Source organism: Triplophysa dalaica, chromosome 13 (genome assembly GCF_015846415.1).
Source record: "Triplophysa dalaica isolate WHDGS20190420 chromosome 13, ASM1584641v1, whole genome shotgun sequence".
Taxonomy (NCBI): Eukaryota; Metazoa; Chordata; class Actinopteri; order Cypriniformes; family Nemacheilidae; genus Triplophysa; species Triplophysa dalaica.
The window spans coordinates 7,186,783-7,202,529 of NC_079554.1; the positions used below are offsets into that span (position 1 = coordinate 7,186,783).

General features: G+C 39.3%; 2 protein-coding genes across 6 annotated transcripts; one reads left to right on the forward strand and one right to left on the reverse strand.

The window, feature by feature from the left end:
- Positions 1 to 662: 662 nt before the first annotated feature.
- Positions 663 to 3,942, reverse strand: LOC130434944 (regucalcin-like). 5 transcript variants are annotated; one of them, XR_008908740.1, is made up of 6 exons: positions 3,681 to 3,942; positions 3,138 to 3,223; positions 2,889 to 3,056; positions 1,612 to 2,736; positions 1,294 to 1,449; positions 663 to 1,214 (listed from the first exon to the last, which is right to left on the reverse strand). XR_008908740.1 is itself a non-coding variant. In XM_056765367.1 (4 exons), the coding sequence occupies exons 1-4, from the start codon at positions 3,708 to 3,710 to the stop codon at positions 2,453 to 2,455; spliced, it is 564 nt and encodes a 187-aa protein (XP_056621345.1). In that variant the 5' UTR covers positions 3,711 to 3,942; the 3' UTR covers positions 663 to 2,452. The 5 variants fall into 5 exon arrangements, 1 of the variants encoding a protein (XP_056621345.1); XR_008908741.1 differs by having other exon boundaries at positions 663 to 829; positions 1,019 to 1,214; positions 1,294 to 2,736; XR_008908738.1 differs by having other exon boundaries at positions 1,294 to 2,736.
- Positions 3,943 to 9,823: 5,881 nt separating this feature from the next.
- LOC130434564 (meprin A subunit beta-like) lies at positions 9,824 to 15,171 on the forward strand. Its single transcript, XM_056764791.1, has 14 exons — positions 9,824 to 9,880; positions 10,171 to 10,189; positions 10,308 to 10,367; positions 10,458 to 10,501; positions 10,648 to 10,726; positions 10,837 to 10,954; positions 11,668 to 11,846; positions 11,961 to 12,179; positions 12,338 to 12,490; positions 13,471 to 13,686; positions 13,781 to 14,248; positions 14,360 to 14,545; positions 14,656 to 14,904; positions 15,046 to 15,171. Coding segments are annotated over exons 1-14 (2,049 nt in total). The 3' UTR covers positions 15,048 to 15,171.
- Positions 15,172 to 15,747: the final 576 nt, after the last annotated feature.

Consider the following 15,747-nt stretch of genomic DNA (forward strand, 5'->3'; position numbering starts at 1 on the left):
AATAATGATTTGTATTGCGTGTTATTTTGGCGATAACGGTCTTGATTTGCTGTTCGGCTTGTTGCGTTTCAAGTCTAAAGTAGTATTGCAAATGATTCATGTGGTAAGTGTGATGGTAAAATTTTGTACTTCTATAGGGAAGCACAGTATAGTAAAATAAGGTCAAGTGTATGGGTTTGAAAGAAGGTTCGGGTTGCACGTGAGCAGAGGGCCAAGGCTCAAACGTCACTTGATAGAATGATTGACGCGATGATGACCTCCAGTGGTAGAGGTCACCTAGTGATAAAGCCACCCGTTTGTTCCAATTAAAAGTCAAAATGAAGTTATCTTGAGGCAATTGAAGAAAGTGAGGATTCAGTAAACCTTTTCGGATGACCCCCAACACGTGTTGCATCTGTGAAAGAGTGAAACGGGCATACTGTAGCTTCTAAACGTGATTTGTAATCCATGTTCTAGCTTCGCTAGAAGTCGCAGGCCATGTTCACAATGAACAGAGAGTTCGCTTTTTCAGTACGTGTACATCCAGGTGCTGTTGATTTCATTGGTTACGTGGCGAAAAGAATACCAAACACACCCGTATACAAGAAAATATCTTTATTTGGAGGAGTGCGCTTTTCGTTATTAAAGCGCTACGGCCTATAAAAACATCACTGGGATTTAAACTCATTAAATACAGCAGATAACCAAAAATGTCAATCCAGCGTTTTCTTCACTTTCTCTGGGAATGTTGAAGATTCACATAAACATGAAGTCCACCTTTTGCCCCACGTTGAGATGATCAATAATAAACATTGCAAATGTGGAATCAGGATCGCTATCAAATCCATCCCTGGAAATCATTCATAAATACTTTTGTTCACAGAGTTGGGTTAATGTAAGCAGGATTAGAAAACGTTTACAATTGTTTTACTTTTGTGAGGTCACGTCTAAACAGTGGATTTGTGAATAATTGCATTTTATATCCACTGATCGGGTCTATCAAATCAGTTTACGGCAAATATTTTCCTGTGTGTAATACCACGAAAGAAAGATTTCCATCCGTCCCACGTTATCTTGCATTAAAGCGACGGTTGCACGGTTACAACGGTGGTTAAATAATCAATGCTGATTCATCAGAAAAAATGGTAACGGATCAACAAGCATCATCGCTGTCTTCTTGATTTTCATCCAGAACACGAGAACGATGGATTGGCCGTCACTCCCACACCCGTGCCCTCGGGTGAGAATAAAGGATGTTATGTGTCAGTCATGATGTCAACCCGTGATGTCACCTTACAGTATGTGTTATGTCACCTTAAATAGGCAGCAAGCCGAAGGCTGTATGGTCAGTGAATTTCCATCCATGTCTTCAAACGGCCTGTTGGTGACGTACAGATCAGCGCGATCCTTTCCACCTGCACAACACGAGGAGGTCTTCTCCTGCCACTTTCACCGTCTGCAGTCTGGTGCCTGAAAGAAGTCTGTTAACTTTAGGTATTGGCCGAAAGCCATTTAGATAAAGACGGCCGCTTTAAAGACTTTACCCCATTAAATGGTCTCAAAATGCAATTTTAGTGGGGTTCATTTTCCTCCGGCAACACAAATGGCAAAGATATTGAGAAACTCACACACCTGTTTGTGGGTCAATGAGCAAATCTCTTCCTCCATGGTAGAAGGCGACCCACTGACACCCTCTGGGTCCATACACATACCGTCTGGTATGTCTTCATCGGGCTCTGCCCAGAAAACCCCTCTGCGGTCAGCTTAATTAAACACACACGCGCACACACACACGCGTGCGCGCACTGTGGGAATATGTTTTTATATCATGACATTTATTACAGTGTTTTGATTATCATTTTATTAAATGGTTTTATTATTATGCTTTTCTAACAAAGAGTTGTTAGTTTAAATAAGATCTTATACTGTCATAGATGTGAAACAGCTATATGCCTATTGATGTGCTTCGCAACAGGAATGTGTGTGAAAGAGGAGGCCAGCCTGAGGTGGAGGCAGGGGAGTTAAGATGAGAGCAACTGATAAAATAACTTCTCCTCCTCCTCAGTTCAACAAACACACACACATGTACTATAATAGATGATAAAAGTGCCTGAGATGGGAGATGTAATATGCTGCTCCGCAGAAACTACAGAGATACTGGGTGGGGGATGTTGTGTATGTTGTTTTGCAGAAACTATGCAGGAAAAGAAGTCAGTGATTGGAGGAGAGGAGACAAAGAAGACTTCTGGGATTGGTGGAGGCAGGGGGGATCCCGGCCCCCAGCGGAGGAGAGATCGGCGTGAAAAAACAATAAATGCTGTGAATATGTGCTGTGGGGGGTTGTTGTTCCTGGGAAGGACAGAGGAGTGTTGTCCAGCAACCCAGCGCGCTGTATTTTTGTTAATCTGATTAATAAACCTCAGTTTGATTAGAAATTGCCTTTCTCCAATTTTTGGACATGCAGGACATTTTTTTAAAGTCCAACAGCACGCACACACACACGCGCGCGCGCGCACACGCATGTACGCACGCACGCACAAACAAACACACACACCCTAAAAAATAAATACAGTACGGACATCTTGTCTGGCTGTGGATGTGGTGAAAGAAGTGGTGATCCAGTGACCCGTCCAAAGTGTTGGAGATGTCCACCTGGTCTGAGTGATGAGGAACGGTCAGGATAAAGCGTGTACAGAGACCCCTGTTTCCTCTCCATCACGGCCGGCGGCAGTTCCATTCCCATGGTACAAGGACAGGCTGGGGGAAACGTGGGTATAATAAAATGAACTGCAATACATTACACTTTTACATCACTATACACTTAGCATACAGCAAAACCTAATGCACTGTTCTAGTGTAGAGTCTCCCACATAAATGGTACTTTTTTCGAGTAAATCCCTGCAAAGTACCTCCCGGCTTATCTACTTTTCCATCACTGAAGCAAGCGTTGGGTTTTTCCTTGTCCAGCTGGGCAGCTGTTGTAATGGAGTGCATGACCCGTTGCACAAACACAAAGCGCATTCCGCCCTCGATGACGTAACCGCCTGCTTTTCGCACCAAAGAGCCTACAGGTTTCTCTGGGACAGTAAAAACACACAACGCCCTTCTCACAGGCGCTTGGATCTCATAAAATACTGAAAAACTTTCTGATGCCTCACCTGTAGTGATACTCTCCTCACGACCAGACGGGACTCTCGCCAAATTCATTCTTTCCTGGGGGGTGTCCTCAGGGATGCGGGAATGTCTGAAAACGAGTGTGCATTATAAGTGTGTTTGTCAAACAGTTACACAACAGATTTATATTAGGTTAACTGTCCCTTTCAATTTCTAGCACATAACAGACATGGACTTTTAAAGGTTGTAAACGCTCGGGAGATCTTGTCAAAACGAGGAAGTTAAAGGTATAGAGACACTGACAAATAAAGTGTTTGTGTATGGTGTATTGTGTGTTTTTGTTTTATTTTCAATGATCTACCACCACGTATAAACAGACGTTGAAAGCCACACAGTTTACCGTGAATGATTTATTTCATCATTCTCTCAGAGAAGTTAATTGACTCGGTCACCATTCACAATATGCACACATTTGTGCCTAATCTTATCCTTAATAATACAAGCCCAAAAACGGCTCCGTTATTGTCTCGTCGGCGCACTGCTGACGTTATTGCGAACAGAATCACACGTGTGATGACGGGACTTACTTACACCCCTCCTAGCCTCGAAACCGCCATCGGTCCGGCGAGGGAGAGACGAGCTCGCAGCCTCTGCGTGCACACACAGCTCTCCCTCTAACAGCTGGCCTCCGTTACACGAGAAATGACAGATTTTGCATCTACAACGGTGTTTTGTGGTTTGCATCGGTGGATCCTTTAGCTAAAAAGTGCCCGCCGTTCGAACTGTAATGTTGTTTAGCCATTTCTACGTCGTGCATTGCGCTCAGTCTTCTTCTTCTTCGCAGATAGGTTGTAGCTAGAAGGGATGCAGCTACGGCCGGAAGTGGTGCAACATCTCGCCATATAATTCCAATAAATTACATTAGCTAACCCCTACACCTACCCAAACCCTAAACCTAACCTTACAATAATACAAAATATAAATCAATTGTTTTTAGAGTGACGCAAATTATACGGTTTTGAAGTGCGCGTGCCAAGTGGAGGTGGCTGTATCCCGTCTATTATGTAGAGAAACAAATACGTACAGCACTGAAATATGTAACGTGTTGATAACGTTAGTCTATGAACATTTGACATTACGACCTTTACAAATAAAACCAAATGATTGCTTCCATTGTGTTACATCTGATCTTTGACCTTACGTCCGTCCAGTACGTTACGTGATGTGACTTGACGTGCTTCGGCTCGTTGCCGTTGTATCAAAGTCGGCTTTAAAGCCTTACGTGTGAATCCATTTGTGTGTGAGGGCTTCCAACGACGTCAACTGGTCATAAGACAAACACAACACGGTGTATTTACCACGATCAATCTATACTTTGTTAAAGCACTGCTTGGTCTGCAGTTGGAGCGTTGCCATTGGCTGTTGGTTTGAATAATTAATGAGGGAGGTCTGTCACAGTTGTTCTTTAACGATTTTCGTCTATAAATATCATTGTGTTTCGAGTTGCGTTTTGAACAATAGGGTGTATGATAAGGGCTCTGTCGGGATCGTGTTCACAACGTTAGACGTTCATTGAAGTTCGCCTCCTACCGTCGTCGAAAGTAGCAGTGCCGATGGGAGGTATAAATAGCAGGCGCGCGAGCCGTTGAATCGGCTGGGCCAGAGAGCGTCGCCTTGGCAAAGCCAACATGCTACTAGAGTCGCTAGCTGAGTGGCGCGCTATTGCACCTCTGACCCAGGCCCCTGGTGCCGTCGGTACGCCGATGGGCATCAGGTTTTGCTTCTTGCAAGTTTATAAAAGTCACAGGTTATTGTTTAACCTATACTTTATTTAACCTATTCAACGGCAAGAAGTGAAGCCGTCCCACCGGAAGTAAGTCGAATCCCCTGCTGTAGTCGTTTATATAAGAAAACTCAGCATTATAAAGAAACTCGGCAATAATCTTAGAAAAAACGCCATGCAGTGTGTAAACCACCCTCTCGGAACCCACCAACCGTGACGCTCTTGAGGCTGCGGTCTTTCTCCTCCTCGTTAGAGTTCCCGCCCGTCTCCCGCCCGGACCGACGTCGGTTCGAGGCCCGCGCAGAACAGGTTACGTATGCAGCTTGTGTTTTGGATCAAAACGTAGGAACATAGGAAGAGATTGGTATCAAAATGAGTTATCACATCAAGTTTTTCTGCTTGTGCGTTCTGATTAATATCAATCAAACTGCAGTTGGTTTGTTTTGTTTTAAGCCATATGACTTCAAGAAATAAGAGAATCTGGTTTACTGAATGAGCATTGAGGAGGAGAGCCCTACTCATAAAATGTCCTTCTAATGCATTTCTTTTTTCTCTATTTCCTCAGAATATTTGTCATTCTTATTGCTCTCTTATTGCCTTTTTTCCCCGTGCCTTGCTTAATGCCCGTTTATTTACATCAATCCTTAAGTGCCTTAATGCAGTATACAAAGAGTATGGTTCCAAAATGAGATAACTCGGTTCTTTAAAACATTTCTAAAATCGTGTTTGTCATGATGTTTTGGGTGCCTTTTTTTTTACTACATTTAAAGTTTCTAAATATATTCCATTTTGTTCTTATAGAAAAGCATACATTTAAGATAGTTATAGAGGTTCATGTACCTGTCTGATTTGAACAAAGGCTATAGGCCTCATAGGACGGGCACCAAGCAGATATGGACCTCACATCTGCTTAGCATCAAACACACACAAATGCTTTTGAAGACACTAGTTGGTACCAGTCACAGACGAACACAGTATACGCTATTGTATTGATTTGAGCACATGTTCACCCTTTAAATACACTAAACACTATGCCAGGTGTAGTAAATGACAACGTGCAACAATGTGCCTTTCGTTTTAAGATGGATGGATGTATGTGCATTTCTTTTTTAAGCTTTTAAAAGGTTTTGCCACAGTTAAATACTGATATATGGAGCTTGACATGTAACTGTGGAAGGTCAGAAAAGGATGGACTTACAAAAATAGGTGATGCCATGTGAAACCTGTTTTAAACCTGGTCTAAACGGTGAGAACAACGTGAGAACAATGTATAAAAGATGGAGTCAGATATGTAATGGTCGGAGATCTTCAGATGATCTCTGTATGTCTCACTTTGACTTGTTCGAACAAATTAAAGATTGAAACCTTTGAAACTTGGCTTCTTGGTCTTCGTGATTTCTCTCAACATTTGATGATCGATTTCGCCACAAAACTGCGCCTCCCTTCACTAGCTGGCCTCCGTTACATCCGGTACATACCGGATGAACCTAAAGATAAGCTTCATTCACCAGCTAAAAACACAAGTATGAAACTGAGCCATCTAGTGGTGAAGGGGGGTAAACCGAAAATTAAAATGAAGCGAAATTGTATCAGATTATCGGTTACTTTACGGGACAGTAAAAGCCGGTGTTAAAATAGATTTTAACTACCTCTTGCATTGTTTAATAACACATTGTTAAAAGTGCAGCGCAAACAAATCTCAACGAATATTGTTTGGCGTCGTATAAACAGACTGTAAAAATCCGGCCAACTCAGTAGTTTGCCCAGACTTGAAAACATACAACATATCCATTTCGAAGAAAGTTGGTCAAGGTACGAAACATCCAGACTTCCATTTCCATCGTCTTTTGCATAAATTGCTATAATTTATTAAGTTTTGGGGTTAGTAGCCTAGGCTAATGGTTTGCCAATTTTTTTCCAAAGCAGCTTTACAGGGGCAAACAGGAAAAACATAAAAAGAAAAAATACAGAACAGTGCATGGTGTTTATAGAACGAGCAAGATCATTCTAATAAAAAATATCTAATTAATAAATAAATAAATCCAGTCTCCCGTTGATCAAACACTGCCCTGCTGTGGTGGGGAACCCAAACTCCAATGATTGATTAATGGAGAAAAAACCTTGGGAGAAACCAGGCTCAGCAGGGAGGGCCAGATCCCCACTTACGTGTCATAGATGCACTCAGCGACCCCGACCAAAAGCCACCGAGCAAATATCCACGAGGAAGAGGGAGAGCCCACCATCCGCAACCCAGAAAGATCCCACTCTCCGAAATACGTACAGGTTCAACCTGGTCCCACTCCACGATCGACACCAGAAAACAGAGGAACAACCAGGGAAAATAGCAATGGCATGTTGTAACTTTATTCCTCTGTTGTCCGACATCGACCACAAAACAAGGCCAAACTGGACCCACACAGCATCAATAGTATTTAGTTTGATCACAACTATTCAAGACAGATAAAGCATCCGCTTATTTCTGAAAACAGTCGATCTCCTGGACGAGTGCAGTGCATTGGGAGCATACACTGGTTGTGGGTGTGGGTGTGCCCTTTCTCTCGTTCTCGCTGGTTGTCATGTGGGCTTGCTTGTCCAGGAGAATTGTCCAAAAAGGGACCAAGAACCCTTTTATCAGTGTAAAGAAGTATGCATGAAATAGCTTGTTTTTTTACCCCTGTTTTTTTAGCTGTGTTAACCCTCAAGTGCTGTTAATTACAACTGCACAAATTTGCTGTTAGTGGATAAATTTGGGCACTTTGTGATTCCATTGATATTCAACATTAATGTCAGAAAACAATTTCTTTGTTTGTTTGTTTAATGTTAAAACTTTTAAGGTATGCATTTATTTAGTGACTTAACATCATTAACTCCATTCATTTGAATGTACAATAACCATTTTGACGTGATCAAATCTAGAACGTAGATTTTTTTTCAATGTAAAAATTGTGGAATTAAAAAAAAACATAAAGGTTTGTAAAACTGTGCAAAGATGCCAAAATATGCTTACAAACAAATTTGACCATCCCATCAGAAAGAAAGTGGGAAAAATAATTTGAAGAGTTTGGTTCCAAAATGAGATAACTCATGTTTTTTATTGTGCATTCCAATTAATATCAATCAAAATGCAGTTAATAATAAATAATAAAAACATGTTAACATAATTAAAAACAGTTATCTCTAGTTGGAACCAAATTCTTCATTTATTTGTAAATGACAATAAAACAAATAATAAAACAATAAACATCAAGTTTCTAAAAGATCAAGTGTCTCTGCATGCTATAGTAAACCTCTTTGCTAATGTTCAGCTACAAAATTAATTGTAACGTGTACTGTCACAGAGGTAGCAGTAGTAATGTTTTGTCTGAAAGCATCAACAAATCTTGCACAGGACTTATTGGGTAAACATTAAAGTGTGTGTGTGTGTGAGTGTGCGTGCATGGGTGTGTGTGAGCGTGCGTGCATGGGTGTGTGTGCGCGATATTTTGAAGTGCTGGTTACAATTTAGCTTTCTTTCTCACAGGGCACAGCCTCTGTCCGGCTAACCATGCGCTTATTTACAGATGAACTGTGTTCATATTTATTTATTGCATAACATTGACAGGTTTTGGAAACTTTCTTTTATTTTTACTCTATTATTCATGTGTTGGCTGCCACACAATGAATTTAATGTGCCATTTCTCCCTACCGCTCACAGCATCGTGACTCATAGAGAGAAAAACCCTGCGCTGGGAAACTGATATATAATTTTTTACGATGCATAGATTGTGAAGTTTTGAAATTAATTTGGAATTGTTGTTTGGATTAATTTCAAATGCACTGGAAATGTACAATTCCAAATTTAGAACATTTAATTTGGAATTGTACATTTAAGTACTTATATCTTTGTTCATTTGACGCTACAAAAGAAGTTAACGTTTGCATTCTCATAATCACTGAAGGAAACAGCCAAGCATTGCTGTCAAATGAGATTGTGAATGTTTCAGTGGTTCTAGAGGAGCAGATCATCCAACACAACCTGGACGACTACCCTAATGGGTCTTCTTTACTGTGTTGACTTATATACAATCCCAAGAGACTTAAGTACACATTCGCGGAGATACAAAAAGTTTCAAGGGTATTGGCAGTGTCAGTTGTTCTGCAAATGTTTATGGATTGCGCAATAGGTTACTTCAAGACAAAGTGTAATGGCAAAATACTGCTTTTCTTGGTAGAGTTCAAATTAGCCAATTTGTACTAATGTTTTTTTTACTGTCTACATTGTTAGCTACATTGTTTGAACACTAAACTAAAATATGTCTCATATGTTACAGGAAATCCTGCCTTGATGCCCGATGGCTCCTGGGGTGGGCGCAGGCTCCCCGTGGCCCGAGGTGGTTCGGATGGGCGGTAGAAAATGGAATGGAATGGAATGTTACAGGAAATTGTAATGCATTTGTTCTTAAAATGTTAAAGGCAGTAAGCTTTGTCCATAAGCCATTTTTATGTAGTACTGTTCAAAAAGATAAGTTAATTCAACAAGCTACTTACATTAACTAGTGTTTACAACTAATAACTATAAGTGTATGCAAACAGATACTTAGTTTAAACAACTTAATATCAGTAAACATTGTTGGTCTTACTAATCTTGGGTTCTTTTAACTCAAAATTAACATTCCACAAACAAAATATGAAGTTAAAAAGACTTGATTCTAAGTTCAAAGGTTTTTTGTTTGCATTAACTCAATATTTTAAGGCAGCCAGGTTAAAAATTATTTTAAGTTGAATTAACCTTTTTGTTTTTACAGTTAACTGTTATTACAAGTAATAACATGATGACAGTGTAATAAATCTGGCCATATCAGGTGCTGGTTACTCTTTATCAGTGCAAGCCAAGCTATTCTGTTCTATAAATTGGTCAGTACACAAAGGTCCACTGAACGTCGGAGATGAAAAGAGACTAATGGTGACATGGCCTATCTGCAGACAGTTCTCATTCTGTGTTTTTGTGCTACAAGCCTGTGTTTGGTGAGTTTTGAATAAAGCACTTTCGTTCTCCATTATTTTCCATCTACTGCAAGGAAGATTTGTGTAATTTCATGGAATCAATGCTGAATGTTGTTTATTTATAATTTCTGATTTATTTAATAGTATTAAGCAATGTTTATGCTTAAATATTTGCCAACAAGATAATAAGAATAAAGTTTTGGTTCATATTGGTTCATATTGACAGTATAATTTAGAGTTTGCTTTTTATTCTTTTTTTGCGTAATAATAATATCATCTACTTTGACACTCATTATTTGCCTTTTTCACAGCCAACATCCTCTCTCTCAGGTGGAAATTTACATTTAATTATATTTACTTCTTAATACAATGTTGTACACCATTTGCACAATGATCCGAAGTGGAGGGTTTTATTCAGTATATTTTCTGATTTTTTTCTAAATTGCAGGCAACACAGAAATTGATGTTGATAATGGGAAAGACAACGACATCTTTGACATAAATAAAGGTTTGTGCAAACATCAATGTGTAAAATCTGAAGTATTATTGTTTTAAACTACTGATGCTACACTTCTGGTACTGTTGTCGTGTTCAACAGAGGCAGGCCTTCATTTGGTGGAGGGAGATATAGTGATTGATGAGGTCAGTGCTTTATTTCATTCTGCTTTACATGTTATAATATAGAACACTTCTATCATCACGCATAAAAAAATATATTTCAGGGCGATATGTGAATCCTAAATAATGTTTGTTCTGTTGGTTATTCATGTTGGGTTTGTGGTTTTCAGACACAAAGCAAAAATGCTATTTTGGGAGAAAAATATCGCTGGCCTACCACTGTGCCATACTTCTTGGATAAGTCCCTAGGTGAATCTCGACAACAACAGAATAAATCAGGATAAATTTACATTCACATGTTCCTGACAAGCCTCTCCTTATATTTTGCTCACTCCTTGTCTTTCTGTAAATTTAAACAGAGATTAATGCCAAAGGTGTGATCCTGAAAGCATTTGAACAATACAGACTCAAGACGTGTATTGACTTCAAGGAGTGGAGCGGAGAACCAAACTACATTTCTGTATATAAAGGCAGTGGGTGAGAACACCAACCAAACAGAAACATGATATTTTCAATTTTATTTAACCATCATGTTGTAATTAACCCAATATGCTTTAAGACTATTCAGCACACATTTTTGTGGAATAACTGATACTAGACACTTTATACAGTAATACCAACAATTTCACTTTTGCAACTGTTAAACATTTTTTTGTGAATTTTAGATCTTTTTGTCTTATTTGAGATTTTTTACATGTTTTTTGAAAACAGTAAAAAATGTTGATATAAAGAAATAGACTGCACTTTTACAAGTCAGGTGTAAATTAACACGAAAAACATTCACTTTTACTTAATTTACAAAACATTCTCTGGCACCCCAGCTGCCAAATATTACCATTTTGTAAGGTTTTCTTTTCCGTGTACTCTTGTATTTTCTGTCACTTACTGTTTTGCTCATTTTCATAAGTTTTCTATATTTGAAGGGAAGGTTAACCAAAATGATTTCATCATTTACTCATTTACATATCTGTTGTCAACAACTGAGGTACTTATTGACCTGCACTGGTTTTGTGTCCATACAATAGAAGTCAATGGGTACCGGCCATTCTTCAAAATATCTTCTTTTGTGTCATGCTAAAAAAAAAAGTCATAAAGGCTTGAAATGACAAAAGGTAAACTGATCCATGTTGCACTGTGCTGAATATCAATATCAGAAATGTGACATCCAGATTGTTACTCTGTTCCATCAGATGTCATTCTTCGATTGGGAACCGACAAGTTGGAAAGCAGGAATTGTCAATTGGTGCAAACTGTGATCGTTTGGGAACTGTTGAGCATGAGTTTCTTCATGCTTTGGGTTTCTGGCATGAGCAATCCAGATACGACAGAGATGATTATGTTGTCATAATGTGGGATCAGATTGAAGAAGGTAATAATTCTGTGTTATAACTTCAGAATGTTAATTAAACCAATCTATAGCTTAATCTTTTTCTATAATAATGTTTCCCAATATAACTTTCAATATTGTCTGTCTGTTACATAGGTCACGCACACAACTTCGAGATACACAGTGACAAGGTGTCAACCTCTCTTGGTGTGCCATATGACTACAATTCTGTTTTGCACTACAGTAAGACATCCTTCAACAAAGACAAAGAGCCAACTATCGTCACAAAGATACCAGAGTTCATGGATGTGATCGGCCAGCGTATGGAGTTTAGTGACAGTGACCTGCTCAAGCTCAACAGGCTATATAACTGCAGTACGTTTATGATTCTAACTCATATTGTACTTAGTTTGGAGTTTGAGTTCTGCAGATGATTAGCTGATTTATAAGATAAAACAGTTGAATAATTATCTAAAATTATGGTCAACATCTCCACAACCCTTAAAACTCTTTTCCTTTAATAATTATTTCAGGTGCTGGCTTAACTTTCCTGGACTCATGCCAGTTTGAACAGCCGAACATCTGTGGTATGATCCAGGGTGAGGGTGGGAATTCCATGTGGACTCGAGTACAATCGGCAGAGGGCGGTCCAAAAACAGACTTTACCGTTCTGGGGCAATGTCAAGGTATGGATAGAAAATGTAGAGTAAACAGCCAAGGAAAAAACAAAAGACAGCTATAGTTTTGCTTTTAATGAGGAATTCCAGCCCAGTGTCTGTTGAATTTTAACAATAACATACCTCAGGAAGGACATAAAGTCACTAAACAGCAATGTGAAAGACGAGAGAATGCAAAGATGCATGAAAGTTGTAAAAAAGTATTCTGTTCTTCTGAAACCATCTCCAATCTCCATATTCTGTGATTTTAATTTTTGTGTCATCATTTATTATTATCAGCCACCCTTTATGTTTGTCACTGGGTTTTGCAAATATCTAAACCAATATGCAGTAATAAAAAGTGTTTTTAAACTACAGGGTTTCTTCCATATTATGAAAAACAGCAAATTTGGACATGTGAGGTTTCAAAAGGACAGTGATGATATAAACTTGTTTCCTATACAGTATTCAACATCTGTCAATATTGCATCTTTTTCATATTTTGACCAGTTTGGTTGTTTCTGAAAATAAATGCATATATTTGCATTCAAATTTGGGAGAAATGTAGTCACTGAATTACAGAATGAAACAAAAATCACCATTTTGTAAATCAGAAAAGCAGAAAATAATTTTAAGAGTTACCTTCATTTTTTCTGTGGCTCAAGTATTACTCTGTACATTAACATTAACAAGCACTTTATTCATGATCCATAACTCTTAATGCACTCCTATCATTACTTTTGGCATCACAAACTGCTTGGCTTGTAAGTTGCTGTATTTACATAACAGTGATTTGTTTTATAATGTTGTTATGGTGGCACTTTGGTCTTCATGATAATACGTTTATTGATACCATAGAGCGCCATAAAGAAAGTATTATTCATTTTTGCCCTGTGGTAGCTTCTTTTTGTCAAAGCAGCATAATATGACTTTCATAACTTTCATAAAGAGGTGGAGATCTGGCAAAACTGAAGGCTTTGCATTGTCTGATAAAAGTTTCCACTTGCCAGGTTTCGGGTACTTCATGCATTTCAGCACATTGACAGGAAATCACGGAGACAAGGCGTACCTGGAGAGTCGTCTCTTTTACCCCACCAGAGACTTTCAGTGCCTGCAATTCTATCATTACAACAGCGGGGGCGATGATGATCAACTAAACATTTGGGTGCGTGTGTACACCGATGACGAATCCAAAGGAGACCTGAGATTGGTTGAGGCCATAAGTGGTAATAAATCTTAAATATCCAATAAAACGTTTAAGTTTTGATGTAATGAATATATCTTTGAATTATGTGCAATGATCTGTATTTTACTATTTAGGGGGTCCTAAAAACTCCTGGGAGCTGTACCATGTGAGCCTTAAGGTCTCTCAAAAATTCAGGGTGGTGTTCGAGGGGGTTAAAGGACGTCATGCATCAAAAGGGGGGCTGTCTCTGGATGACATCAACCTCTCTGAGACGCAGTGTCCTCACCACACTTGGCGAATAAGTGACTTTTCCAGCCTTCTCGCCACAACCCCAGTGGGTTCCAAAATCTTCAGTCCACCCTTCTTGTCCAGGGAAGGTTACTCTTTTCAGGTTAGCCTGTATATTAACGGGAAGACAGATAGCCCAGATAAGATGGCAATCTACTTCCACTTGACTTCCGGACCTTATGATGAGCATCTCAAATGGCCGTGTCCGTGGCGACAAGCTTCCATGGAGATGATGGACCAGACTCCAGACATCCAAAAACGCATGAACAACCAGAGGATGGTCACTACAGATCCAAATAAGACCTCTACTGATTGTAAGATAAAAAATGTGGAGTTCTAAAGCAATAGTGCAATAGATCATAGTGCAGCAGACACCATTGTTGTCACCTTTATGGTTTCATAAACAACATATTCTCTTTGTAAAGCTGCAGGTAATGTGGAATATTACTGGGACGACCCACGAAAAGTTGGTAGTCTGGTCACTGACTCCGACGGCAATTCATACTATAGGGGGCCAGGTTACGGCACCACCAATTTCATCACGCATGAACACCTCAAGAGCCGAAGTTTTATTAAAGGAAATGACGTGATCTTTCTCCTGTCTCTTGAAGGTTTGCTTTAAGATGTTTTATTAGAAAACCAACAATTTTTATCCCACAACGCGCAAAGTACATACCACACTGGTATGTGAACCGTGGTTAACGTTTTTTGTTTACAATAGATGCAACTGGACTTTTGAAGCAGCAGCTTGCAGACTTTGGGATACCATATATCAGAGATCTGAAACAAGCAAATGACGAGTCTGTGACAGCTTCCAACGGCAGTTCAACAGCAACGTTGGCGATAAGTGTCTTTGTGGCAGCTGCCATGTTTATGGCTGTCGCCCTGGGCGCACTGTACTATGTGCAGAGAGTTCGGAAAAGACAGATGGAAAGAGATGGAGAGGCTGAACCAGAGAGGACCGATGGCTGTGAGTGTCCACATGTATAGCAAATGATCCTGTTTGATTCTCTCCCGATACTATGACAAGTGTAACATTATACTTTGGACATACATCTTATATTTTTATTAATGGTATACTTACTCCAATTGTTTCTGATTTTTTTTACAGAATCCTAAACATAGCCCAAAATACCCAAGGATGTGGACTAAACATTAAACTTCGCGATTTCATTGCAGAAGACAAAAATTGTTAAATGCAATAACTAAAAGAAATGTGAATAAATTTCCCTGGAACCTGTCAGAGTGCAGCAGATTATCGGAAACATCCCCAATTCAAAGAAAATTTCATTTTGACAAAAAAATTACCTTAAATCATTGGTGCTCACGGTTTATTACGTCTGAGTGTGTAACAACGAGGGGTTGTAATATCAAAAGTTATTCATCAAATAAATGAAAAATGCCATTTCCCCATGCTCCGCGTCTTCCCTCAGATGAGGAAAACCACATTATCTGATACCATGACCCAGTTGTCATCCTGCGTGCATTCAAGCAGTAGATTAACTTTATCCTGGTCTCCTCTTCTGGTCCCCAGAGTTCTATCTAGATTCCATTTTCCAGTAACTCTAAAACCACTGATTACACCTGCACCTATTGCTAATAAACCAGATTTTGCATTATATTCCCTGTGGTTGAGTCACATTTGTGCGCAGTCTTGTTTTGCCCCGGTTGACATTTATGAGGCGCTTTTGGATTACTTTGTTTGGATCGTGACTTGGATTTAGAACTTTGGCTACCTCCCTAACCCCCACCTGTTTAAATACTCTTGAATGTTATCTGACTGATATATTGTTTAACCCTTTGCTTCCATTAA

Coding starts and splice junctions, on each gene's coding strand:
- LOC130434944 (XM_056765367.1), bottom strand. CDS start 3,710: ATGGCGGTTTCGAGGCTAGGAGGGGT. Junction 3,224..3,684: donor GTTTCGAGGCTAGGAGGGGT/GTAAGTAAGTCC, acceptor ACTCGTTTTCAG/ACATTCCCGCATCCCTGAGG. Junction 3,057..3,137: donor TGAGGAGAGTATCACTACAG/GTGAGGCATCAG, acceptor TTACTGTCCCAG/AGAAACCTGTAGGCTCTTTG.
- LOC130434564 (XM_056764791.1), top strand. CDS start 9,824: ATGGCCTATCTGCAGACAGTTCTCATTCTGTGTTTTTGTGCTACAAGC. Junction 11,847..11,960: donor GTGGGATCAGATTGAAGAAG/GTAATAATTCTG, acceptor TCTGTTACATAG/GTCACGCACACAACTTCGAG. Junction 14,546..14,655: donor CTTTCTCCTGTCTCTTGAAG/GTTTGCTTTAAG, acceptor TGTTTACAATAG/ATGCAACTGGACTTTTGAAG.